Source organism: Phragmites australis, chromosome 11 (assembly GCF_958298935.1).
Source record: "Phragmites australis chromosome 11, lpPhrAust1.1, whole genome shotgun sequence".
NCBI lineage: Eukaryota > Viridiplantae > Streptophyta > Magnoliopsida > Poales > Poaceae > Phragmites > Phragmites australis.
Genome location: NC_084931.1, coordinates 30243524 through 30268564, shown reverse-complemented (window position 1 = coordinate 30268564; position 25041 = coordinate 30243524). Strand labels below are relative to the sequence as shown.

General features: G+C 42.0%; 2 protein-coding genes and 1 pseudogene across 6 annotated transcripts; 2 read left to right on the top strand and 1 right to left on the bottom strand.

Annotated features, from left to right (window-relative positions):
- The first annotated feature begins 5060 nt into the window (after positions 1-5060).
- On the top strand, positions 5061-6952 carry LOC133885923 (O-methyltransferase ZRP4-like). Of its 2 annotated transcripts, none has more exons than XM_062325692.1 (2): positions 5061-5945; positions 6022-6585. In XM_062325692.1, exons 1-2 carry the CDS (start codon positions 5169-5171, stop codon positions 6025-6027), a joined length of 783 nt encoding a protein of 260 aa, XP_062181676.1. In that variant the 5' UTR covers positions 5061-5168; the 3' UTR covers positions 6028-6585. The 2 variants fall into 2 exon arrangements, with proteins under 2 accessions (XP_062181676.1, XP_062181675.1); XM_062325691.1 differs by having other exon boundaries at positions 5063-5945; positions 6442-6952.
- A 5418-nt stretch (positions 6953-12370) lies between these two features.
- LOC133885572 (O-methyltransferase ZRP4-like) lies at positions 12371-13893 on the top strand (annotated as a pseudogene).
- Positions 13894-14612: 719 nt separating this feature from the next.
- On the bottom strand, positions 14613-20114 carry LOC133885571 (auxin response factor 14-like). 4 transcript variants are annotated; one of them, XM_062325296.1, is made up of 11 exons: positions 19529-20113; positions 19370-19426; positions 18441-18626; positions 18262-18346; positions 17546-17636; positions 17295-17459; positions 16760-16876; positions 16611-16686; positions 15813-15978; positions 15338-15727; positions 14613-15235 (listed from the first exon to the last, which is right to left on the bottom strand). In XM_062325296.1, the coding sequence occupies exons 1-11, from the start codon at positions 19772-19774 to the stop codon at positions 14862-14864; spliced, it is 1953 nt and encodes a 650-aa protein (XP_062181280.1). In that variant the 5' UTR covers positions 19775-20113; the 3' UTR covers positions 14613-14861. The 4 variants fall into 4 exon arrangements, with proteins under 4 accessions (XP_062181280.1, XP_062181279.1, XP_062181282.1 ...); XM_062325295.1 differs by having other exon boundaries at positions 14613-15727; positions 19529-20114; XM_062325298.1 differs by having other exon boundaries at positions 14613-15727; positions 19846-20039.
- Positions 20115-25041: the final 4927 nt, after the last annotated feature.

Below are 25041 nucleotides of genomic sequence, written 5' to 3'. Positions count from 1 at the left end.
TAATCTTGCAAAGTTGAACACTTTTCTATTTGAATCTATTTGGATATCCAAAAAGTGACTAAAAATTTTAGATTTATTTTTTCAGATTTGAAATTTATAATCATTTTTTGGTATTTAAACGGATTCAAATGAAAAAATATTTAAACTAAAAGTTGTAGATATCGTCGATAGGTACAATTATCATATAAAGAACATCTTCATCTGATATCATACGAAAAAATTATAAATATTTTTTTAATATCATCTGCGGGACAGATGGCATGTCGGTAATTAGGGTATCGACATACCTCCACGTGCATGCTAAATGAGATGTTTGACACTCCGATTGTGGATATGTGGTAAGTCGGTAATTGAAGTGTTGACTGATATTTATTTCTATAAATTTCTCATTTTAAATAATATTTTTATAATTTTTAATAAAATGATATTATTTAAAAAAATCTTGACTGGCACCCTTGCCTGATACGAGCGGCTTCCACTGGCGCGACTTTGTCTAGAGAAAAGCAGCGTGCAGCTGATGTTAGAGTGCGTAGTAGTCTGATCTAAGTTTGTTATACTCATAAGTCAGTGCTCTCAGTTTAGCTTTTAATGGGTCTGCTAAACATACTGTGTAACGTCTAATATTTCACAGCTAGCTCAGTTCAGAAACATACTACTTGCTGCAAATATAAATAAAAAACCGCACACAATTATTAATGTATGTTTAACGCTGCACCTTGACACCCGCGGTAAGTTTTTATAATTTTTTGATTTTCGAAATATAAAAATAAAAAGCTCGAATTTGCCAAGGCACTGCATGAGCAGGAGCAGGACAAGACGCGTACATGGATTTTCACGTGCTGCAGTATTGGCTTATTCTGCTGCACGTCCCTGTGATATCTGAAACCGATGGACCAACCGCTTCTTATTCTTTCTTCTTCCCCTCCTACACATGTTCCACATTCTGACGGGTCGCTGGCGCGCGTCATGGGGCCATTTTCCATTGATGCGATAAGCTGACAGGTCGATTTCCATGGCTGCACCTGCTGGCTTGCAGAATTTTTTTAAATAATATTATTTTATTGTAAAATTGTAAAATAATATTAAAAAAGAAAAGTTGTAGAAATGGATACTAATTGGCACTCTAATTGCCGACTAGCTACATATTGGTAATTAGAGTGCCGAATAGTCTCTTATCAGCAACTGAATAGTCAACATATAATCCTTAGTGACCTGCTGATATTTTAATCGCCAACATGTCCTATGTCAAGTAAAGTTATTTAAAGGAAAAATCATAACTTTTTTTATATAATATTAGATAAAGATAGTCTTTATATGCAAATTATATCTATCGACGATATCTACAATTTTGTAGTTGAACACTTTTCTATTTGAATCTATTTGGATATCAAAAAGTGGATAGAAATTTCAGATTTAGTTTTTCAGATTTAAAATTTATAATCATTTTTGGCATTTAAACAGATTCAAATGAAAAAATGTTTAAACTAAAAGGTTGCAGATATCATCGATAGGTACAATTTTTATATAAAGAACATCTCAATCGAGATCATATGAAAAGTTATAAATTCTTGTTTGAATATCATCTATGAGACGTATGACATGTCAGCAATTGGAGTGCCGATATGCCTCTATGTGCGTGCCAAATGAGATGTAGATATTTTGATTGCCGATAGGTGGCTAGTCAGTAATTAGAGTGTTGACTGATACTTATTTTTATAATTTTTTTATTTTAAATAATATTTTTATAATTTTTAATAAAATAATATTATTTAAAAAAATCTTGACTTGCACCCTTGCCTGATACGAGCGGCTTCCACTGGCGCGACTTTGTCTAGAGAAAAGCAGCGTGCAGCTGATGTTAGAGTGCGTAGTAGTCCGATCTAGTTTGTTATACTGTACTCTCAGCTTAGATTTTAATGGATCTGCTAAACGTACATATTCAATCAGAATTATGACCAAAGTTTTGCGTTAATTCAACCTAAAAGACTAATATGGTAAGTTTTATGTTAATTCAACCTAAAAGACTAATATGGTAAGTTTTATGTTAATTCAACCTAAAAGACTAATATGATAGTGAAAACCTTCCACCATTTAAGCTGATTTGTACAATGACGAGTCATTGACACATGGCTAGTTGCAGATGGATGGAAAACGTAACTGTTTAACTTCAGTACCTAAAAAACTTCAAGGCCCATCCGGAGCTGCTGACATGTCTAAAACTACCCTGAACTCTTAGTTTTTTTTCTTGAGGTAGTAGTTGTTTTCATAGAGCTGTCGGCCCATCCGGAGCTGCTGACATGTCCAAAACTACCCTGAACTCTTAGTTTTTTTTTTTCTTGAGGTAGTAGCTGTTTTCATAGAGCTGTCGATTAAAATCCTCTTTTAGTTTCAGTTGAGCTTTAGATTTTTTAACTAGTGTGAGAGTGAGTTGTACCTTTGCCATTCCCTGCTCCAACCCCAACCAACCATAAAGCAAATCATGCAACTTTCATTTGGCAGGCATGCAGCTTTTTGGTTTTGTTTGTTTGCTTCTCGATGGATCTGTTTGCTAGCTCTTTAATTTGCTGCAGTGCAGTGTGTCCAGAGAGAGACTCTCGAGACAGGCAACCAAACAGATATGATCCATCATCTGTGAGTGAGTGAGATGGGATCGGAGCAGGCAATTAGTGATGCATCATCAGCATGGGCGGATCCATCATGATGCATGGGTATTCAATTGAATATCCAATTTTTTTGAAAAAAATTGAGTATATAGCACCTATACTACGTATATATATCTTTGCTGCTTCAATCCATCAGATCACTCAGTAAATTGTGAGCCCAAGCTACTATTCATCTTCCGCTCGACCTATTAATTGAAGGGGAAAACCGCAAAAAAAACCCCTCAAAATTTCATGTATTTTTACAAGATAGAGGATCATGTAAGAAGACTAAAAAATTTTGTTTCATAATTTTTGGATTAGTAAATAATTAACTATGCATTTAACTCGAATTAATAAATGAGTTGCGCGTTTTTCTTTTTTTCAAACTTACTCTCCATGTAATATGATGCAAAGTATATTATTTTTGAAAACAAATTTAACAAAATGTCTTATAATTATCTCTAGTTTTTTTTAGAATTTTTTAAATTTTTGGACGTGTTTTTGCAACAAAATCAAATTTTTGGGGTTTTTTTTTGGCAATAAAACAATTTTTGGAGGGGAAAGTTAAAATCCAAGTGACTTTTGGGGGGCGGGGGGGGGGTTTGCATTTTTTCCTAACTGAAAAGAGCCCACGTAGCAACAAACATCAGGAGCTTATGATATCTATGTTGTGACTGTTCAGTTCGGCAATCAGCAGTTGAACGTGAATTTTTTCGTAAGTTAAGGATAGTGACATCATTAAACGTTTTCAAGCCATAAAGGAACACAAAGTTAAATTGTAATTTTCTTTAAATATTTTGTAATTTCTTTTAATTAGTTGAAACTTCTCTACTACGAACAATTTATACTTTAAAATTTACGCTACTATGGACTTCTTGTATTTTGGATTGAACATTTTTTTTAATACTGAATACCCAATCGCCAAATCCTGGATCCGCCGCTGGTCATTAGAGATCATCATCTCTCTCAACATCCACCAGCAATTAGCTGTGATTGTGTTTCACTTCTCAGGGAAAACATATATTCTCCTCTTTCCCATCAGTTGAGACAGAGAGAGAGAGATTTGTGATAGTGGAGGTAGGGAGGGAGAGTAGAATTCTAACTGGCTCCTATTACATTAAACAACTTGTGGCCCCAAGCGCAAAGTTTTCTGAACCCAAAGCATAATCTCAGCTGCTGCGTTCGGATTGCCAGAGGTGGTGCGATGTCCAAACCTCACCGACGGGCATGCTGGCAGCGGAGGAGGAGATGCATTATCTCATCTCCAGGGGCAGGGCAGAAAGGGCACCGGTCAGTGGATGTTATGTTGCGATGGCTTCGTGTAGATGTCGGTGGAGAAGCCACAAGAAATGTTTGCATTTGGGAGGTGACGTTGAGAGCGCCAGGGAGTAAGCAAGCAAGCAAGCAGTCTGGCGCGTCAAAACACAATTTCCAATCCACATAGAGGAGCTACGTACGTACACGGCCAAGTCAGGGTTCCAACTTGGGAGAAAAAGGGGTGAAATCAACAGAGAAAATGGAAAGGAAGCATGTGGGCCGGCAAATGAGAAAGGAAGGTGGTTCGGTGATGGGAGCCTTCGCATGCCGCACCTGCTTCGCAATAGTACGCTCGATTTGCGTGTTTCCCCGGGCCTGGCTTAGGTGTTACAGAATAAGCCTGTGCAGCGATAGATCTACTGAGATGAACTCAACGGCACTCGAGACTCCATATTTACTAGTGGATTGGCACGCTTACGCCGCGCACTTTTTGTTTACAGAACATGACAAAAGAAACCAATTTATGATATCTCAATATTTACTTATGAATTTATCAATATTTAACACATTCACTAAATTATAGAGAAAACAATAGTACTTTCATGTATGCATATAATTTTAGCATGTAGACAATAGTAATACGAAACTAACAAAATTTGTTTCACATTTTTTGAGTTTTATATATTTTTCTTTGTATTTTAGATTATTTCAGTCGATTTATCAATATAACTAATATTCCTGTTGATATTTTTTTGAAATTTTTCGAAAATAAAATTATATTATATGTGTAAATATATGTATATGTATACATATATATATATGTACCTGTATATCTATACATATACATATGTGGAGTTTACTGCTACAGTAGCTACAGTGCCCAAACCTATGAGAGCTCTCCAAATCTTAGAGCGATAATATATGTTATAGATTTTTTAGAATTTTTTGAAAATAAAATTATATTATATGTGTAAATATATATGTATATACATACATATACATATACATATATATATACATATATGTGTACCTGTATATCTATACATACACATATGTGGAGTCTACTGCTACAATAGCTACAGTGCCCAAACCTATGAGAGCTCTCCAAATCTTGGAACGATAATATATGTTATAGACTAGGGGTGTAGAAAACTCTGATAGATCAGCAGGAACGGTGAGTCTATATATAGAGACGTATTGCACATAGCACTCTGTCCACCCAGAAGCCCATAACAAACCAAGCAGAGCACTGCCCTGCACCTGTGCACCATGGCGCTCGCCGCCGAGACCCAACGCTGCACTGGTCAGGCCTTGCTGGATGCACAGCTCGACCTCTGGCACCACACCTTCGGCTACATCAAGTCCATGGCGCTCAAGTCCGCCCTGGACCTCCGCATCGCCGATGCCATTCACCACCACGGCGGCGCAGCCACCCTCCCACAGATAGTCACCAAGGTCACGCTCCACCCGTCCAAGACCCCCTGCCTGCGACGCCTCATGCGCGCGCTCACTGTCACCGGCGTCTTCAGCGCCCAGCATCCGGCGGACGACGGTGGCGAGCACGTTTACAGGCTCACGCCGGCGTCCCGCCTTCTGGTCGGCTCGCCGAACCTGGCTCCTTTTCTAACCTTGGTGGTCGATAGCGTCTTCGTGTCCCCCTTCTTCGGCCTCGGCGAGTGGTTCCAGCACGAGCTGCCGGATCCGTCCCTCTTCAATATGACGCATGGACAAGCTGTATGGGATATGGCTAGCCACAACGCGACATTCGACAAACTCTTCAACGAAGGTATGATCGCGGACAGCGGCTTCATCATGGACGTCGTCATCAAGGAGTGCGGCGACGTCTTCCAAGGGATAAGCTCCCTGGTCGACGTTGCCGGGGGGTTCGGCGAGGCGGCCCAGGCCATCTCAAAGGCCCTACATGTCAAGTGCATCGTGCTGGATCTCCCGCACGTCGTCGCCAATGCTCCCGCTGGCACTGATGTGAAGTACATCGCCGGCGACATGTTTGAGAGCATTCCGCCGGCAAACGCTATCTTCCTCAAGGTACATGATCATTGCCTAGTTTGTTTGATTAATATGGTCTCTTGACATAAGCTTATCTTATTTATTTTTGTAGCAGGTGTGACTGTGTATTTCTGCTAATATATGTCACCTAAATTGACATATGACTTTGATCTATTTTGGTGAAGAAAAAAAAACATAAATACAGTCTACAGATGCTGCAAGCTAGCATAATTGCATGAAGCATGCACCCAAAATTTAGGAACTTAGACCACTAGTTAGTTCACACGCGAGTAATACTAGTACACTTGCATTGACAAAACTTCACTTTACCAGTTTTCGGTAGATAGTTGGCAAAATTAACGATCAATAACTCAAGTGCTTCTGGAAAGATATCTATGGAAACAAAGGCAATACGATATCCATTTGAAACCAAGGTCGATAGCATCAGTGCTATATGTCTTGGCACCAAGTCAGCATTTTGTTAATGTTCAGCCTGTTGATACTGAATTTATTTACTTTGTATATTTGGTTTCAGTGGGTTTTGCATGACTGGGGCGACGCAGATTGTGTAAAAATATTAAAGAACTGCAAGAAAGCCATACCTTCCAGAGATGCAGGAGGAAAGGTTGTAATATTAGATATGGTGGTTGGAGTAGGGCCGTCAGACACGAAGCACAGAGAGACACAAGCCTTGTTTGATCTCTTCATCATGTTTGTCAATGGCGTTGAGCGAGACGAGAAAGAATGGAAAAAGATCATCTTCGAAGCTGGATTTAGTGATTACAAAATCAAACCGGTTCTAGGTGTTCGATCAATCCTTGAGGTTTATCCATAAACAGATATATTCTTTAGCCTGAGAAGTGTGATGCCTTATGCACCCCGGCCGCTAAGTTCGAGCATGTGATATATATGTAAAGGCAGGATTGCAAATATAGTGCTTTTTCCTAACGCATGCTTGATGCATGGAAGCGGGGAGTGGATTTGTGGCCCAATGTACATGTGCACGTTTGCACTATCCATGACATTTGGCTTGAGCTATGTGCAAACTTTTCGCTTTTGGTCTAGAATTGTCCACCACCCACCTAAGTATGTATTTTTTTTTCGAGAACGCGTCTGAGCATGTTGTTTCATTAAGAGAAAGAGAAAGGAAATACACGTGACCCTGTCACTGCACCACAGCTTGTTGGAGCAGCAGGCTTTATCGTCGAAGCAACTGGCTTTATCGTCATGATGCACCTAAGTACGCATCTCAATGCACCAATTAGTGGTGTACTGGTGTACATAATACATGTGTGCGCATATACATTACTGCATGTGGAAGGGGCCAAACAACCGAGTCTTCAACTTCACAGCACTGCAGACGATAGCCCTAGCCCAAGAGATCATCGATGAGTGCCTCCGCGCTCTTCAGGGGCCTGATGCTGCTTCTCAACCCCAACCGTGTCTAGGACAGGGTCGCCTTGGTCGTCGCTCAGCTAGCTAGGCTTTCTTTCGGTTGTTGGTGACTTCTTTTGACATTGATGCCGCTGACATATAACCTCCCGCTCCCTTCTTTCTACCATGCTGTGCCCTATCGTTTTTTCTTCTTGTCTTCACCCATGCCTCGCGTTGGCTCTCTCCTCTTCATAATGAAAAACGTGCCCTGCACTTTCTGAAAGAAAAGGATCTGAGCCTTATTTCTGCATGGCTACGATGCACAAAAGAAAATTTTATGCGATCTGATCTCACAGAAAGATCATCTCTTGTGTATTTCATATGTCCCTCTCCTTATTCTCAGTTACACGTATCAGCTGTTGGATTAGGGAAGAATGGTATGTATCAGATTCGTGTAAGGGTATTTTAATGGAGGGTCTCCTAAAATTTCCTTAGGGCTTTTGCAAATTTGCCACTAATTTTTTATTTTTTGTAAAAATACCACTCGAATGACAGTTTTGATGGTATTTTTTAATTTTTTAATAGCAAATTTGCAATAATATTTCAAAACAGTAGTAAATTTACAACTGTCCCAATTTCCCTTTCATGACACATACGTCGCTTTCTCAAGATTCACTTGTGTTGTGATGGATATATATCTAGATCCATGCGTGCGTAGTGACAGGTTTGCCGCCGATACCATTTGCGTGGTGATTTCTTCGACCGGCATCAATGGAGGCAGTTGTTCCTGGTTGCGACGACTACCGGGGATGCGTCCCAGTAGGCATACGACACACCGACCGATTGATCCAAATCTTGCTATTACTAATTATAGGATCATTGGTGTCGTATGTCACTGTTTCCTTAACAAATTCAGTTTAGCATAATCATATATATATAGGCTTCTTCAGTTAGTCGCGTGTACAAAGACTCAGAATATTAGTCTCGACCGGTCGCCGTCAAGATAGCAAGAAACGTGTCACCTGATAGCCCGATGCAAACCCTCCCTTGGCAAGAGCCATTGAGCTGTTCTAGTGCCGCACGTGCTGGTTAGTGCGGGTATATGGAGCGGTTAATGGCCAAGCATCCATGCAATTTTCATTGTAATATGCTGCTTTTGAAATTCGCTCACAACCTAGTTTACTTATGGGACAGACATGCATACGTATATCATTTTTTTTTATATTTTTCTCATATCATATAAAAGAGTTAATCCGAAGATACTATATTTAGAACCCGAATACTTATAAATTAGTCCCAACATATCTAAAGAATCAAGGTGATACTAAACTCATCATACCAAAATGCTTGAGCTACACAGTTTGAAACTAGAAACACTAATGGACCGAGTTATTACACTCTCCCCTTCAGGGTTGACACCATCGACAATTTACCACATACACAATAGATAAATATTAGGATTTTTCCTCTGTGCCACAACCATGTCATGTCCACTTCAAGGTATTATCGCTTGATGTGGCCAGGAAACTTGAACCTTATCTAATGCTCTGACGGTCTCTCTGTTTCTCATATTTGACTTGTGTTTTTAGGTCTTTTGTTTCGACTTCAGCTTCTCGAAAGCTAAAAACTCAAATAAATAGGTTTATTAAAAAGTGATTTAGGAAGAAGGTAAAATCATGTTTACGAGGAAATGAACTAGAAATTTAAAAGCTAGCTGAGAGTAGTTTTTCTAATTTTTTATGTGCTAAGAAGTTAAAATTTTATTGTAAAAGTCAACAGCTAAAATTTAAAAATAGCTTTTCAACTAGAAGCCAAAAACAGAAGCTCAAATAAACATGTCCTTAATCTTCATATGGATGGATGAGCATCGCTTAGCAATCTTGTTTTGCGGATAATTAACCGTCACAATGTTTCAACTATACAAGAAAACAGCTAGCACTACTACAGAATGGGTTTCACTGTCGGCTCCAAAATACCCTTCACTACCGGGTGAAACCGACTATTACTTCTAGCTGAATGCTTCAGCCGGTAGTGATAGTCAATCCCTGAATCGATACTTTCTAGCATACGTTCAAGTCACAATTCACGTAAATTTTCGCGCGAAATACGCGCACGTGCGGTTCATGGCACTCGATGGGTAATCTCAGCTCGCCCAATACGTCGTTAACATCTCACCACATAAGTACTAGTGATAATAATAGCATATACAATTATTTTGATATCTTCTATTTAAAACTTCAAATGATTATTTTGACATCTGAATGATTTCAAATGAAAAGTTTTTAACTACAAAATTGTAGATCTCATCGAAGGATACAATTTTCATACAAAGTTTATCCCCATCTAAGTTCGTATGGAAAATTATAATTTTTTTAAGATAAATTAGCATCCATATCACTGTCGTTTGGTAACACAAAACAGCAGTAATACTTAACGAACTATCATTATCAGTTCATGGTTAGAGTCAGCAGTTATATTTAAGTTTTATTGCCGATTTGTCACCGTAGATTTTTTTAATAAATTTTTAGTGTCAATCCTGGATACAAACCGGTAGTAATATTTCACCACTAACAGCACGTAAGCAACGTAAGGAACTAACAACTATCTGCTAATATATAAAACCTATTCTATAATAGTATAGGCTCACAATTGATAATTAGTTTGCCTAGACTGAATCCAAATGTCAAAAACATTCGTTAGTTCGTCTTTTCTTTTTAAGTGGGCATAGCAAGTTGCAAAGTGGCATCGTCCATAGACCCACCAAGCAAATTAAAAAATAAGCCGACATATCCTTTCCCTCTTCGTCTTCCCTGCTCCAGCATTTGATTTCTCTCTCTTCGTCTCCCATGCCTGCGTAGCTGCGTTAAATATGTTGCCTGGCATAGCGGTTCTCGCCGTCGGCTAGGAAAAAGCGAATCCCCGTGCTTCCCTAATGCATGCTATCTATCCCGGTTTCTCCATTGATTAAGCATCCACACACCCATGTGTGATGTATCTCGACGCCGGGTGGGCAGTGGTGCGTCCTGGCGGAGCTTGCGCTATGCGTTGCCCTGCCTGCGAGCTGCAACAGAGGAATCCATCGATCTGGTGATTATTTGAACGGATCTTGGTCTGATCCATCAATCTGGTGCTTGCTCAGACGGTGGTGTGGTAACCAACCGCATTGCAAGGAGGGAAGCCTGCTGCCTGCGCAGACTGAGCTGAAGCATTGCGATAGATTTTACAGACCAGGCTGCTAGCTCCGAGCACGCTTGGCGCTACGGCAAAGCTCACCGCCTGTGATGGCGCCACCGAGCACTTTCGCCGTTGGTGCCTCTGCGTTTCGATGATTGGTCCTGTTTGCGCCGTCGCCTCCTTGCGCTCTGGCGCCGCCTTCCCGTCCCCAGCCGCTTGCGGCCTCCCCACTACGTATTGTGCTCTTGCCTCGAGCTCGCCTTCGTCCATGTGCGTGCTAGTATCTCCATGTCTCCTGCCTTCTTCGCACGTGCAAAAATTTTATTGGCTAAAAGTATTTATGTAAGTATTGGTGTCTCTAGCTGTATTAGATACGAACTGTCTTAAGTTAGAGAGCTGTATTTCAATCTGCAAATCCATATCAATCACAACCGTTAAATTTGGATCCACCATGGTAGATGGTCTAGATCTTTTCTTCTTCCATCGATTAATATGATAATTTCTAATTTTGTTATATTAAAATAATAGATAAAAAATAGATAAATAGTGTAGTAGTAGATCCATGCTTAGAGGGGCAGTTGGCAATGCGACTTCACTTGAAGCCTCAGTGTGATACTGTGATGACCTGAGCTGAGCAGATTGATTTCTATCCTACTCTAATTTAGTATGGAAGGAAATTTTATACGATTTGATTTTTAAAAAAATCTACTCTCTTTATACGATACATGTCATTTACTCTTATATATATATATATATATATATATATGTTAGTCGTTGAATCAGAAAAAAGATAGCGTGATCAAAATCTCACTAAGATCTTTTACTTAATGTCTTATAATTTTTTTTTTCTGTTTAGCGTGATCAGGAGCCCAGGATATGCATCCACCCATGCTTCAGAATATATAATAATCACTTAAATGTCGCTTTCTTGATGTACACGTGACCTCAGTTTTTTATCTACCGACAATCTTACTTGGGCGATGCATCGCTGGTACTGCGAACAGTGATCGGCTAGCTGCAAGCTGGTAGCTTAAATCCATTTTCATTGTAAAGTGGATGGGTGTGACAACTTACCTGATTGCCATCAATGAGACTCATATTCTTTGCTGCAGCTTGCATGCCCCCCGGCCGGCAGGTTGATCGATCGTTAATTAGATTCAAGTTGCATTGACGACCAACGACAAGTGTGAAAATAAAAGAGAAATGATATTTAATTTAGCATGAGTTCATGTGGATGTTTAATTTATGTTACTAGATCTTCATGGCTAGCTAAAGAAAGCAAGTTGCATGCGTTAAAAATCTGAAGTAGTAGGAGTACCAGCCAACGTAAAGAAAGCAACATGTGGATCTCAAGTGCAACCTATTTAATATCATAGCAGTAGGATTACTGGATTAGTAGCTACCTAGACACAGGATGTAGTAACAATTTGCATGAATGGCATTTTCTAATACAGTGTCATGGAAAACGCTGAAATATGCTGCATGGATAAAACTGAAAACTAATGGCTTATCAAATGGCCGGCCTCTCCGAACGTTCCAGAAAAATTGCACATCGAAAGTCAAGTGTAGTTATATTACGGTAAATGCAATTCATCAATTGAATTGCCTGTTTTTTTTCCTTTAGTTTTTTTTAACGGTGGACGGCTCACAGCCCGTCTTCGTCTGACTGTGAGATCCTGCTGTCTTTCTCTCCACCTGCCGCTGATACTGCAGCCACCCTGACGATCGATCTTTCTAAGCCCGGCGGCCACCACCTCGATCCATAATCCTCTCCCGATGCTCTAAGCCTCTAACCCCGCACCTGTGAGCGAAGCAGCGACGTCGACTGTAAGGATTGCTAATTTCAGTTGCCTGAGCTCTAGGGAAATAGGGAAAGTGTTAAATTTTTAGCACGGCGAGTCTATCTAGATAAAGAAGCACACGCATGATGTGGTCCTCTCCATCCACACATCACAAAGGAAAAACTATACTTGTAGCATCGCACATTTGCACCATGGCGCTCACAACTTGCACTAGCCAGGACTTGCTCGACGCTCAGCTCGAGCTCTGGCACAACACGTTCGGCTACATCAAGTCCATGGCGCTCAAGTCCGCCCTGGACCTCCGCATCGCCGACGCCATCCATCGCCATGGCGGCTCGGCTACCCTTTCCCAGATAGCCACCAAGGTCACGCTCCACCCGTCAAAGACTCCCTGCGCGCCTACGTCGTCTCATGCGCGTGCTCACAGCCACCGGTGTCTTCAGCGCCCAGCACCCGTCCGCGCGCTCACGCCGGCGACGAGCCCCTCTACGCGCTCACGCTAGTGTCCCGTCTCCTCGTTGGCACGCAAAACCAAGTACCTATCACTGCCACGATACTCCATCCAACGCTCGTCTCCCCTTCCTTTGAGCTCGGCACATGGTTCCAGCGCGGGCTGCCGGACCCGTGCGTCTTCAAGCAGACGCACGGCGAGACCTTGTGGGAGCTGACCGACCATGACGCAACCTTCATTCGACGCGCTCATCAACGATGGTGTGGTCTCGGACAGCCGGTTCATCATGGACATCGTCGTCAAGGAGTGCGGAGAGGTCTTCCAGGGGATAAGCTCCTTGATCGACGTCGCCGGGGGGTTCGGTGAGGCTGCTCAGGCCATCTCGAAGGCGTTCCCGCACGTGAAATGCAGCGTGCTAGATCTTGATCATGTCGTCGCCAATGCTCCCAGTGACACCGACGTGCAGTATATGGCCGGGGACATGTTTGAGAGCGTATACCACCGGCAAATGCTACGTTTTTCAAGGTACTTCGTCTGTTGTAGTTTTCCTATTAATGTTAGTCTTAATATATATTATGCGCCTTAAGGATGGAAGTGTTCGAACCAAATATATAATACTTTTGAACATTGATGGTTGAGTTAGCTTGACATATGTAATTATGTTCTACCGAACAAACTTTTTTTTTGCGAGGAGTTCTAATAAATAAACTACCTATTAAGGATATATTAAAAAATATTATTGAACAAAAATGGTCGAAACCAATAATGTCAGATCATTTTTTAGATAATGTAAATAATGTCAGACTCATATCATTGTCTAGTATTAATACTAGATATGTTTTTTTTTCTTATCTTAGTGTTTGCTATGTTTCAGTGGACCCTGCATGATTGGGGCGATGAGGAGTGTGTCAAACTGCAGGACAGCTATCCCTCCAAGAGATGGAGGAGGAAAGGTGATAATCATGGACATAGTAGTTGGAGCAGGACCGTCGGACAAGAAGCACAGGGAGGTGCAGGCCTTGTTCGATTTGTATATCATGCAAGAGTTCTCCACAATAAAAGGGTGGTGGTCAAAAACCAGATTGAGATTTAAAAAGAGTTCAGGAGAGATTTTGATGGAGCCGTGTTATATTTTTGGTGGAATATATGAAAAGAGAGAAACATGAGGGTTTTCCAAGCAAAGGAATTCGGGGCCGAACAAGTCGCTTTCCAAATAAGAGAAGATATAGAACAGAGAAGAAGAGCTTTCTTTTTTAGGTGAAGGCATGTAGGTGGTTGGCCTCCTTTCCAGGTAGAACAGTACATCAGGGTCTTTTATGATGTAGCAGATTCCTATTTCTTTAAGTTGTAATATCTTAGCCTGCACGTTGGGTGGAGAGGGGGCTCCACCTTTGTAAACCTTTTTCCTTCTCTGGTTTTTTTTTCTCCTTCTAATATAATCTCAGCAACTCTCTTGTCGTCCTTTAAAAAAAAATCATGTTAGCGAACGGCATCGAGTGAGATGAGGAGTGGAAAAAGATATTCTTCAAAGCATGATTCAGCGACTATAAGATAACGCCTGTCCTAGGCATTAGATCAATCATCGAGGTCGGTCTACCCATAAACGTCTGGCGAAGAACAAGCGCGGTTAACTGGCATGGTGCTTTACGTGGATTTGTAAATCCATCCCGGGCTGAGCTAATTAATACATGCATAAACTCTTGTGATTTAATATTTGTACAGTTTTTTCAAGTGGCTTTCCATTGTTTTTCTGGTCCAAGACCAGGGCTTAAGCACAGGCAGCATGAGACCTGTCTCCGCCACTGCCCGTGGTGGAACTTCTCACTCGGATTCGAGTTACATACGCGACTCACATGTACTCCGAAAGGTATCGGCACCAAAAGGAAAACTATGAAGCAACTGGGCGATCAAAACCAACGGTTGAGGAGCTTTCCAGACGTACACTTGCCAGAGTCTGAGAGTCAAAGCATGCTTACCAGTTACAAGAAATAGGAAGGCACAAATCTGAGGCAATATGCAGCATCAGCATAAATTCATACTACAGATATGCCAAAATAAACATGCGGAGCTAGTAGCCTACGTGGGATACGGTGTGGTTTTGTGCAACTAATACTAGAAGGTTACATAAAGCTAGCCACTAATACTGAAGCAACATCACATTCCTAAGGGACCAGCGCAGAGAGCACGTAGAGCACTAGGTGCAGATTGACCGTGCCCAAATAAGTCTAGTACCCGGGGAGTCTGTTGATCCGCTTCGTAGCTCCCTTCCTTCATACCATCTTCCTCTGCTCCCAGCATCTTCTCAGTCAAGGAGAAACCAAAAAGCTTGCAACTGCTTCTCCCGACCTCCCTGTCGGCTGATCCAGATTTAGCAACACTTGGATGAGCTGAGGCTTCCGTTGTGTCGAATCGCCGGCTTCCAATTCCACTTGGCATTTGATGCTGCACATACGGCCAGGTTTCAGTTTCCCTCTGCATCTCCAGGGGAGCGCATCGGCTGCCATACGTCTCTTTGTGGTTGGCCGTGCCTTCAAATTCAAGATGTGGAATCATTGTTTGGTTTAACATAAGAACAGAAGAGGGAGAACACACTTCTGCTGCTGACGGAGTAAGCCGTGGAAGAGAATAACCTTGAGTTGCAGCTGATCTATGCACATAATCAAATGAACCAACTCTACCATTCTGTATGCGAGCGTCAAAATCAACTCCCTGGAACGAAGGAACCACTTGAGACATTTCTTGACCTTGCAAGACCTCTGAGAATCTGACAGATTCGCCGAAGCCTAGGGGCTTGTAAGCAAACTCGGTGGCGTTCCAGTGTCGGAGCCCACTTGTTGCATCATTCAACTTGCAATTCCGCACATCAGCAGATAATCTCCTACCATAAGAGGCTTGAAATTTGGTGACATCTGATGAATGAGAGCATGCAACTCCATGAGTCCTAGAGTGCATCAATTCTTGACCTTGCAAGACCCTGCGAAAACTTTCAGTTTGCATGGAGTCCGGACGACCATTTCCATCTACATATTGGATGCAAAGGGTTAAATGGATATGGCTAAAGGAAACTTCAGCTATGAAATATCAGTTTCATGCTGCAGGACCTACCGAGCATTGGAGCGTCCAAATCGCCTTGAGGAAAGCACAATTTTGTTCGCTTTGAAATAGATGATGAAAGACAATGAGCAACTGAAATTGTGGCCCCAACTCTCTCAATCTCCCACGGAGATACTCTATTTTGGTGGTTGCAGTTAGTATCACCATCCCATTTTACCTGTAAATAATGCAAATAGACGAGCATTTCAGTTTGAGGAAACTCAAGGACCCACATGCTGTAGATTAACTCTAAATAAGGAACTGTTTAAACACTCAATCCATCTGTATTCTGTATTCATACTGCATGGGAGTTTACATCCTAAATGTACAAAGTTTTTTACACCTTCAGCTCACCAGAGTTACAGACCATATTAGATTTGGGCGTAGCAATCACTCTCCTCTGAGTTAACTCTCCCAGATACATATAGCCAGCTTAGGATCAACTTTAAAGATTATCTTACTTCCACTCAAGAATTCAGAAGTCGAAGACCAAAAGTTTACCAACTTGTTGGGGTTCATTGTAAGCCAGTTAGATCCAAGTCAGAGGGTTAATAGAACTTAGCAATGCATTTTTTTTTAGACTTAGGAAGTACAGCTTTCGGCCTCTATACCAAGAGGATGTCAATGATTTATATATATATATATATATATATATATATATATATATATATATATATATATATATAGCCATTTTATAAATGTGAGCACCATTGCCGAGTCGGGGACTCGTATTTGGGTGGGCAGGTTCCACCACAAGGATCCTAGCCAACTGAACTATGCCCACTTCACAAGGATTGTCTAAATGCATACCATGAGACATCTCCATTTTGATCCAGGCCATCGTATGAGATCAATTTCATTAATACCTGAGATCAATCCAGAAGACCTATAGACATAAAAGACAGTTCAAGAGACTTGTACATGGAAAATAAAATATTGCCGAAGTTAAGAGTGTAGACCTCTCACGAGCATCTTCATTCTCGCAACAAACTTTAAACCTCATTCCAATGGAAAAAGGATAGTTCAAGCTCTTCAAGAATTTGCAATATGGCACAATAAATTCTGATGCACCAATCCTGTTTAAGGACAAAACATCTGATATTAATTTAAGTTGCTCCAGCTATGCCAATACTCCCAGTACAGATTCTTTTCAGAAGTTACATGTGCCATACATATGTGCATGGGATAAGCAGTGCAGACAAATGCACAATGACACAGAGTAAATGTCAGGCATCACTACATGCCCTTGGAGGTGCAGATGTCCAAATTTTGGGACAGTTAACTGTGCTAACCAATATACTTACTGTATATGGTAAATTATTAGCATTAGTATAAACAGAACTTACTGAACAACAAACAAGATACCAAAAATGAGAGGAAGTGAAAAAAAATCTCAACAAAATTGAAGGACCATGATCTTGCAAATGCTTGTATCTATCCTTGCATAGTGATTAACTAGGATAGAATGAACATATTTTGCATCAGTAAACAAACCTTGGGTTGAAACAGATATGAAATATACTGCTCTTGTCCAAGGAGCTGGCCACAGCCGACAGTGTGTGTAGCCTTGAATCAGTACTGCTGACAGCTTCAAGAAGAGCTTCATTTCTAAGTTGAACTGCTCTCCTCACACCCAATCTTAGCTCACCATCATTACCTCTGCATGTGAAAAGAACGAACACTTCTGATCAAAGTGGAATACCACAAAAAGCAGTTAAGTTTTATCACATTGCAAGTGTGCTCACCGAAGAAACAAGACCGCATCCCCTGAGATGAGTTTCTTCTTATTGATAAATGAACTCCATCCGGTTGTCAGAAGATGCCTACGTGGTTGACCTGAAATTTAATCGAAAACAAAACTTTAGCTCTAACCGAACCCTTTGGGCCCTAAATTCCTTGATGTGTTGTACTTTGCCACAAGTTCTGGCATGCTTCAACAGTTCAACATATAACAAGGATAAGTGGAATGACGATGAATTTAGTATTCACGAGGATAGAATGGGCAGACAGAAAATGCTAGCACACTAGTGTTCAACAGATTCCCTATTTAATACTATTGGCAGAAACTTCTTGTTAGTACTCTTACCGAATTGTATGTCTTACTTTACTGATCCAATGATTTCCTTTCAATGGGAACAGTACGAGAGGCTCCTACTGTGCATATATCACTCATATAATCAATTGATGTTTTACCGCAACAAAATAAACTCTTGCTTTAGAAACGGAATCCAACATTTAAACGCACTCAAAACCAATACTGACCCAATTTCATCCACTTTGTTTGGGGCCATACCATTTACCGAGCATAACACAACTTTGATTGGGGGAAAATAATGCACATTCCTTTTCCATGTGAAGCATAAAGATGCAAATGCTATACAGATGTTACATTAGCAACTATAAATTCTGATGCAAAGTACACTTGTCATCTACTCCAAATGATTAGCTCATGTGTTCACACCTCTATAAATATGCCGGAACCTCCATTTCATGCCATGTAAGTCCTTCGCAATGAGCTCTTGAGAAGGCCTGAACTGCTCATAGTCCTGGAAGGAATGGAAGAAGCGGAACTGGTTAGAGCAGCAATTCAACCTAAACTGTGATTCAGGAGTAAACCAAAGCTAGTTCTGCGTGTATCACCAAAGATGGAAAGCAGTCCTCCGCAGCTCGCCTAGGAACAGAGAATCCTCCATGTGTGCTTGTATCAGAGGCTGTGAGTGTCTTGCAGAACATGTGCGGCGTCCGTGGCTTCTTTTCTCCATCAGCATCCTCCATCCCACCGCCCCTCTCTTCAGTTTCACCCTCATGGAAGTTTTTCCCAAACATCTGAGTCCAAATAAACAATGTTTTTACAGACCTATCGGGGTATTCTTCCTTCTTGTTTTTAACTTTACAGCAAGCAAGATCCCAACTTCGTCCATTAGTCATTAAGATGAAATGCCTTAATAAGCTATGATTGATTCACCTGGTACCACTTACTGCTACGAACACCGGTAGAGGTATGCCTCCGAGGTTCCAACAAAGTACCCGTTAGGGAAAAAGAGAGAGAAGAACTATACTAAATAAGCAATGATTTGCTACCACTTGATATCAAGCCTTGTCTTAGACGTTCTAACTAAATAAACAGTGATTAGATACTATAGTTTAACATCAGCTCTAAGCCTCTAACAAAGTATGACAAGAAAAATAAAAGAAGCAGCAATGAAATGGTGCTAATTGATCTCAAAACTGTACTTTATACTCCTCCAATCAAATCATTCCGAGCAATTCCAAAGCCCATTTTGATCAACGGTTAAGGCGGGAAAAAAAATCCTTCTACCAGGTGAGGAACCCAACATTTCGTTACCAAACACTCTAGTGGCATCTACCTCCAAATCTCTAATGAAATGCAAATGAAGCAGGGAAGAAGCTGATGGAACAGAATCCATCTCCACCATCCCCGTTATAAATAGATCAAACCCTTTGCCTGAAACCATTGCGCCCCTGCCGCGAGCAACTAACCCCCTAGAAGCACCAAAGCATCCATCCACGTTCCACAAGACCTGGCAAGGGACGGAAGCGGCACTCACCTTGCCCTCCGCCACCAGCGCGAGCCGCGCGTACACCTCGTCCGTCGCCGCATCCGCCTGCACGAAGACGGACACGCATCAGAAAACCTCTCCCCTTTTCAGAGACGCAAGGCGAAATCACCAGACGGCGGCCTGCCCGAACGAGGCGGACCCACTCACGCAAAGCTCGACGTCGACTACGCGGCACACCACGTGAGGCGGCACGCGCGGCGCCGCCCCGGCCGGCACTTCCCCGCCGCCTGCCGCGAGGTGTGCCTGCGGCAGGTACACCACGGCGCTGCTCCGCCGCGGCAGCGCCACCCCTGCCCCCGCGCACGCGTGCCACAGCTCCCCGCATACCGCCCCAGACACAGCGGCCGGCGGAGCCGCCTCGTCGTCCTCCACAGTGTTCAGATCAATCCCCATATCTCCCGGTCTCCCCCAGCACCACCCTCGGCCTACCCGGCTACCCGCGCGGCAAGCAAATGCGCTGCTACCTCTGAGGGATTGAGGCGGACGCCGGATAGATAGGTGAGGCTGGCGGAGGCGGCAGTCGCATTAATGTGTTGTCCACTTGTCCCCGCGCAGGCGCAGCTCTCCCGTCTCCCACGCCCCTGGCGCCAGCCCGCGCCCACCACCGCTCCGCGGCAGCGGCTTCGATGCGCGCGGCCGCTGTTCCCGCGCGCCTGGCCGCCTCACTCGCTGTGGCACGGTACTGGCCGGCCGTGGCGACTTTATGGCAGGCGGATGGCGACGCGCGTGGTGGGCGCTGTGGCTTTTGGCTCGCTTTCGGGTTGGTTTTTGGTGGGTTCTCTCGGGCTCCGAGGCACGCTTCCGTTCGTAGGCGCGTAGCCGTTGTTGCTTTGGGGTATTCGGCCGAGTCGGGCGGCGAGACGGGCAGAAATCCTTTTTCACACCCTCACATCGGGCCCACACGTCAAACACATACCCGCTGAGAAGTTCATGAGGCAGGGAGGGACTCAGGAATTTTGCCTGTTCATCTCTCTCTGGCTTGAGCGCATCGCCGGTATAGGGACCAATACATTGCCAGCTAATCTCAAGTGGTTGATAAGTAAGTTTGATGCTCGATCCAGCGAACTTGTCATTCCTAGAAGAGTAGAAGAGGGAGGGTGAGTGTTATAGCAGAGTCACCTCAGGGACTGCCAAAGAATGAAGATAAGAATTTTTTTGTGAATCGATAAGTACAAATTTGCTCACTGTCACACAAATCTAGTGATCCAATCAGGCAACATAAAATTTCAGTGTTTGATTTTTTTTATGTGCTATCTGTCAGACAAATTTAGTGATCCAATTAGGCAACTTTACTATTCAAAGAAGTAATAATTTGTAAACTAGTAAACACAAATTTACAGAAAAATGTGTAAAGGAATGTAAAATTATCAGCGTATTGCAAAGTTAACTGCTAATACTCTTTTTTTTATATTTTTGCACCTGGTTACTTAAATGGTCAGTTCTTCTTAATGTGCATACATTCTGGAGAAATCAGAGTCTGTTCATATGGGATGAAGCAATTGTGCAGAATTTTATCAGTTACACTATTGTGGTCATGCTTGTGATCTATGCACCTATATGCTCATGTGTATAATATGTGTGGCTTTTTACTGCAAAATCTATCTTGTAAAAAGATTATGCAGTAGCTATTTTAAATTTCTTATCAAAATCCTGTGTTGTGTTTTAGGGAACACATATTATCATGTTGATGTGTGATACATAGCACTAGAATCAAAACTTGCAACATATCGCTATTTACGTAATAGTAGAGATGATATATCATGTTCTTTTTTATAGACCTGTTTTAAATCTCCAGTTTAGTTTAGCAAATTTAAGTCTATAGTCCAGTAGAAGTGGGCCTAGGATCCGGCGTAGCCGTTGGCTCATGAGCCCGGGTGCACTCCTACGCGTGGGTTGCCTAATCCGTAGGTGGCCTAATTAGGAATGCTGCATTCCTAATTAGGGTGTGCGAACGGATGAGGTTTAGCATGCACCTGCATATTAAAGCCACATCCAAATAAAAAATTACAAGTTAATGTGCTCTAAAAGTCGATAAAAGTCGGCCTTTTTCCCGAGGCTTGCTCGTTTGCTGTTGTTGTTCGATGCTTTTGCGATTAGGGGCCGACAGCGTCGTGAGCAAAAAAATGTTGATTCTTCTAACAAATAATTTTGCTGTTTAAACAAGGGTACACTGAAGTACATTAGTACACGTTCTCATAAGCCGCTTCATACAATATCACCTAGGATTTTAGGTGACCGGAGAATAGAGGTCATTTGGTCTTATAAGCTAAATTTTAAAACTATTAATACATTACTTTCATACTGATGTACGAGTTATCATTGCTATATAAATTATAATATTTATTTGTTTTATATATAAATTAAGAAAGTTTGAAATTACTATCAAACATCTGAAAAGATAATTTATTATAGAGGTTTTATGTTAAACTTCTATTATATAAAGGATGAGTTGGTTCCTGCGTGATCTTTTTTCCATGCTCCTCTTGCATCTAAGAAAAATCTCTAAAATTTGAATAATTTATCAACTTTTGCTATTCATTCTTATCTTTTAACCTTTCCGTCTCGTTAACAGTTACGAATATGAGATCTATTTTAGTAATGAAAAATATATAAATAAGTTAGAAGGGGAATTAGCTGATAATGTTCACCTCTTTTTTGAATCTCATATAAAATCAAATTACGGTATCACTCTTAATATATTCGTTCAGCGATACTTTAATGATATATCTATATTTTCATAACTTATATTTGATATTATTAATATTTATATTTTTGTTGTAACGCGAGAATCTTAACTAAAGAATCAAGAATGTCTGCTCAGGTAACGCAATGGCAAAGCTATGTTTGCGCGCTTGCGTGATCGGTGGTGGTGCCGCCGAACTGTCGAACCATACCGTGGTTTTGCTGAAGGGGAGCATCACTTTACTTGAAACGGTAAACGATTTATTCTTCATGGAGTAGCAGCGCTATGTAAGGTAGCTAGTTCGTGCGATAAGCTGGCCGGCACTGCACTGGCTGTTCAAAAGCGTGTTACCAATTGAAAATGCATGAGATGCAAGTGTGGTTCGAATTTGCAATTCTGCTGGTCACCATTTCATAGTGACGTGGCAGGAAAATCTTTGCATGTGAATTGAAAGCCTAAATATTCTGTTTTTGCCTCTCTTGGAGATGATCTGCATCCTCCAAAGGTGTCGAGTCATAGGCTACTGATACTTTCTGCAGTCAAGGTCTAAACGGCAAACTTTGTCTCAGAGAAGGGAATCAAATAACCCGAAAAAAAAACGTTACGGCACACCAACGAATCTGCCGTCTAAGTGACGGGTAATCTCGACGCCATTTGGACCCCGCGACAGGCCGCCCCACCTGCTGCCGCCATCCCCTTTCCCTCAGCAGACGTGTGGGCCGCGCGCCTGCGTGCGCAGCTGTGCCACGGCACGGCCAGCAGCGGCCCTGCCCGGGCGCTCGACGCGTATCCCCGCGTCTTTTCCGGCACTTCCCTTTCGTTTTCGCTGTGTTAGCCTTTGTTTCAGTTTCAGATTATAAAAATCTGGGATCCACAATCTAACCATCCAGACGCCCCGACGTCCCTAAAATTTGATCTTCATATTATCACAATCTAAAATTTGATCTTCATCTTATCACAATCTAACCATCCATCTCCTTTTAGATTGTGAAGTAACAAATACTAAAATTTCTATACACTTTCATTGATTTTACCTGCTACTGCCATCGGGTTTTCACCTCCACCCTGACACCCCCACTAGCTTGACTGCACCTGACGCCTCCCCCACCCTTGCTCCCGCGGAACCTAGGTGGCGGCGCCGTTATCGAGAGCGTGGATCCAACGTGGATGGATATGTTGGACCTTAACACGGGGGCGCCCAAGGTCGTCGCCTCTATTGCATTTCGAGACGCTTTGTGAGTTCTGGCGGCCAGCGTGGATGCTGTTCCCCGGTGCGAAGGCCGTTCGCAGCGCTGGTTCCCTTTCAGGCTAGGCCTCCGATCTTGGCACTGCTCTTCGTCCGGTCGTGGCGGCCCGCCCCAGCGTGGCTTGGGTGCCCAAGCGTACATGCTACCTCACCCTCTACCGGTGTGGCTTGCGGCGTAGCAACCGATGTGGCAACCAGAGCATCTACTGGTGCACCCCCTATCTACTCCATCTTCGGTAAGAAATGCTTTGTAGTCTTCGCTGTTGAGTTTGTTATTATTTATGCTGTGGCTGTTGTGCTTCGGTTGGTCTTTATGTCGTGGATGTTGAAGCAAATTGCTCTGGTTTTGTCACCGTGGAGGTGTTGTGGTGCTGCTATTTTGCTCCGCCAGCTTGGTGTCGTGGCCGTGGAGGTGTTATGCCGTGGCCATGGAGGCGTACTAGGAGTTACTTTGTTAATAAACTGAGATTATAGATGAGCGGTTCACCGTGATAATCTTGTAGTTTTGAGTTTGTTTGTGTTTGATGTTGCCATCTGTAGTTGCCGCAGGGTAACCTGTGTGCTGTGTAGTAAGTTCATCTTTGGGATTTGTATGGGATTTTGCCTGTGCAAACTCTAACTTCAAATTTTGTAGGTATACTTTAGATTGCTCCAAACTAAACTGTTGTTTATACCATCAAATTTCCTTTGAGATTTGCACCAAACCTTTGGCTCCTAAGTGAAAATGGGTTTAGCTCTAGCAGACATCTTGAGGTACCTTTATATGTGGTTTAACATTTCTGATATTGGCACATTGTCATGAATGGCAGATAATGAATTTCCTACTCCCATGTGGTATATGCAAAGAGTATATCGTGTGTATACTTGCATGTGCCCATAATGCTCCCTCTACTATCTTACTTATATTTTCATGCACACTTAATCTTTGATCAGTTATTTCATTGTAATGATCAGAATATAGCTTCCCTTAATCAGTTATGGTACTGTTTTTGTGCTTCGCGTTTCCCTGATTGGTTAGATATTTTGCTTAAACCGCTGTTTATACCATTGAATTTCCTTTGAGATTTGCGTCAAACCTTTGGCTTCTAAGTGAAAATGGGTTTAGCTCTAGTAGACATCTTGAGGTATCTTTACATGTGGTTTAACATTCCTGATACTTGCACCTTGTGCACCTTATCACGAATGGCAGGTGATGAATTTCCTACTCCCATGTGGTATATGCAGAAAGTATGTCGTTTATATACTTGCATGCACCCAGAATGCTTCCTCTACTATCTTAGTTATATTTTCACGCACACTTAATCCTTGATCAGTTATTTCATTGTAATGATCAGAATATAGCTTCCCTTAATCAGTTATGGTACTGTTTTTGTGCTTCAAATTTTTCTGATTGGTTAGGTATTTTGCATCACTTTTTCCTACATCATGTTTGCAATAGGTAGAGGACTTTGTTCCAGACAAAACTGATTGGAATATCTCAAACAATGCGGTGTTCTATAAAATTTGTGTTGAGAAAATCAAAACTGGGAATAGGCCTATTGTAGTTATGACTAGTAGAGGGTATAGGAATATAGCTGAGAAGTACTGGTTAAGGACAGGGTTGCGTTACACTAAACTACAGCTAGAGAATTGATGAGATGCACTTAAGGGTCTGTATAACTTTTGGTTGTACCTTAACAAAGCTACCAGCCTTGGATGAGATAGTGCTAAAGGAACTGTGGTAGCAAGTGA

Bases quoted from the DNA above. Each gene is read 5' to 3' on its own strand.
- LOC133885923 (XM_062325691.1), top strand. From the start codon at position 5,169: ATGGCGCTCGCCGCCGAGACCCAACGCTGCACTGGTCAGGCCTTGCTG. The intron at 5,946-6,441 runs GTACATGATCAT...ATTTGGTTTCAG, and splicing joins CAAACGCTATCTTCCTCAAG to TGGGTTTTGCATGACTGGGG.
- LOC133885571 (XM_062325295.1), bottom strand. From the start codon at position 19,774: ATGGGGATTGATCTGAACACTGTGGAGGACGACGAGGCGGCTCCGCCG. The intron at 17,637-18,261 runs GTGTGAACACAT...ATTAAATTTCAG, and splicing joins GTTCCGGCATATTTATAGAG to GTCAACCACGTAGGCATCTT. The intron at 16,687-16,759 runs GTCTACACTCTT...TTATGTCTATAG, and splicing joins AATGAAGATGCTCGTGAGAG to GTCTTCTGGATTGATCTCAG.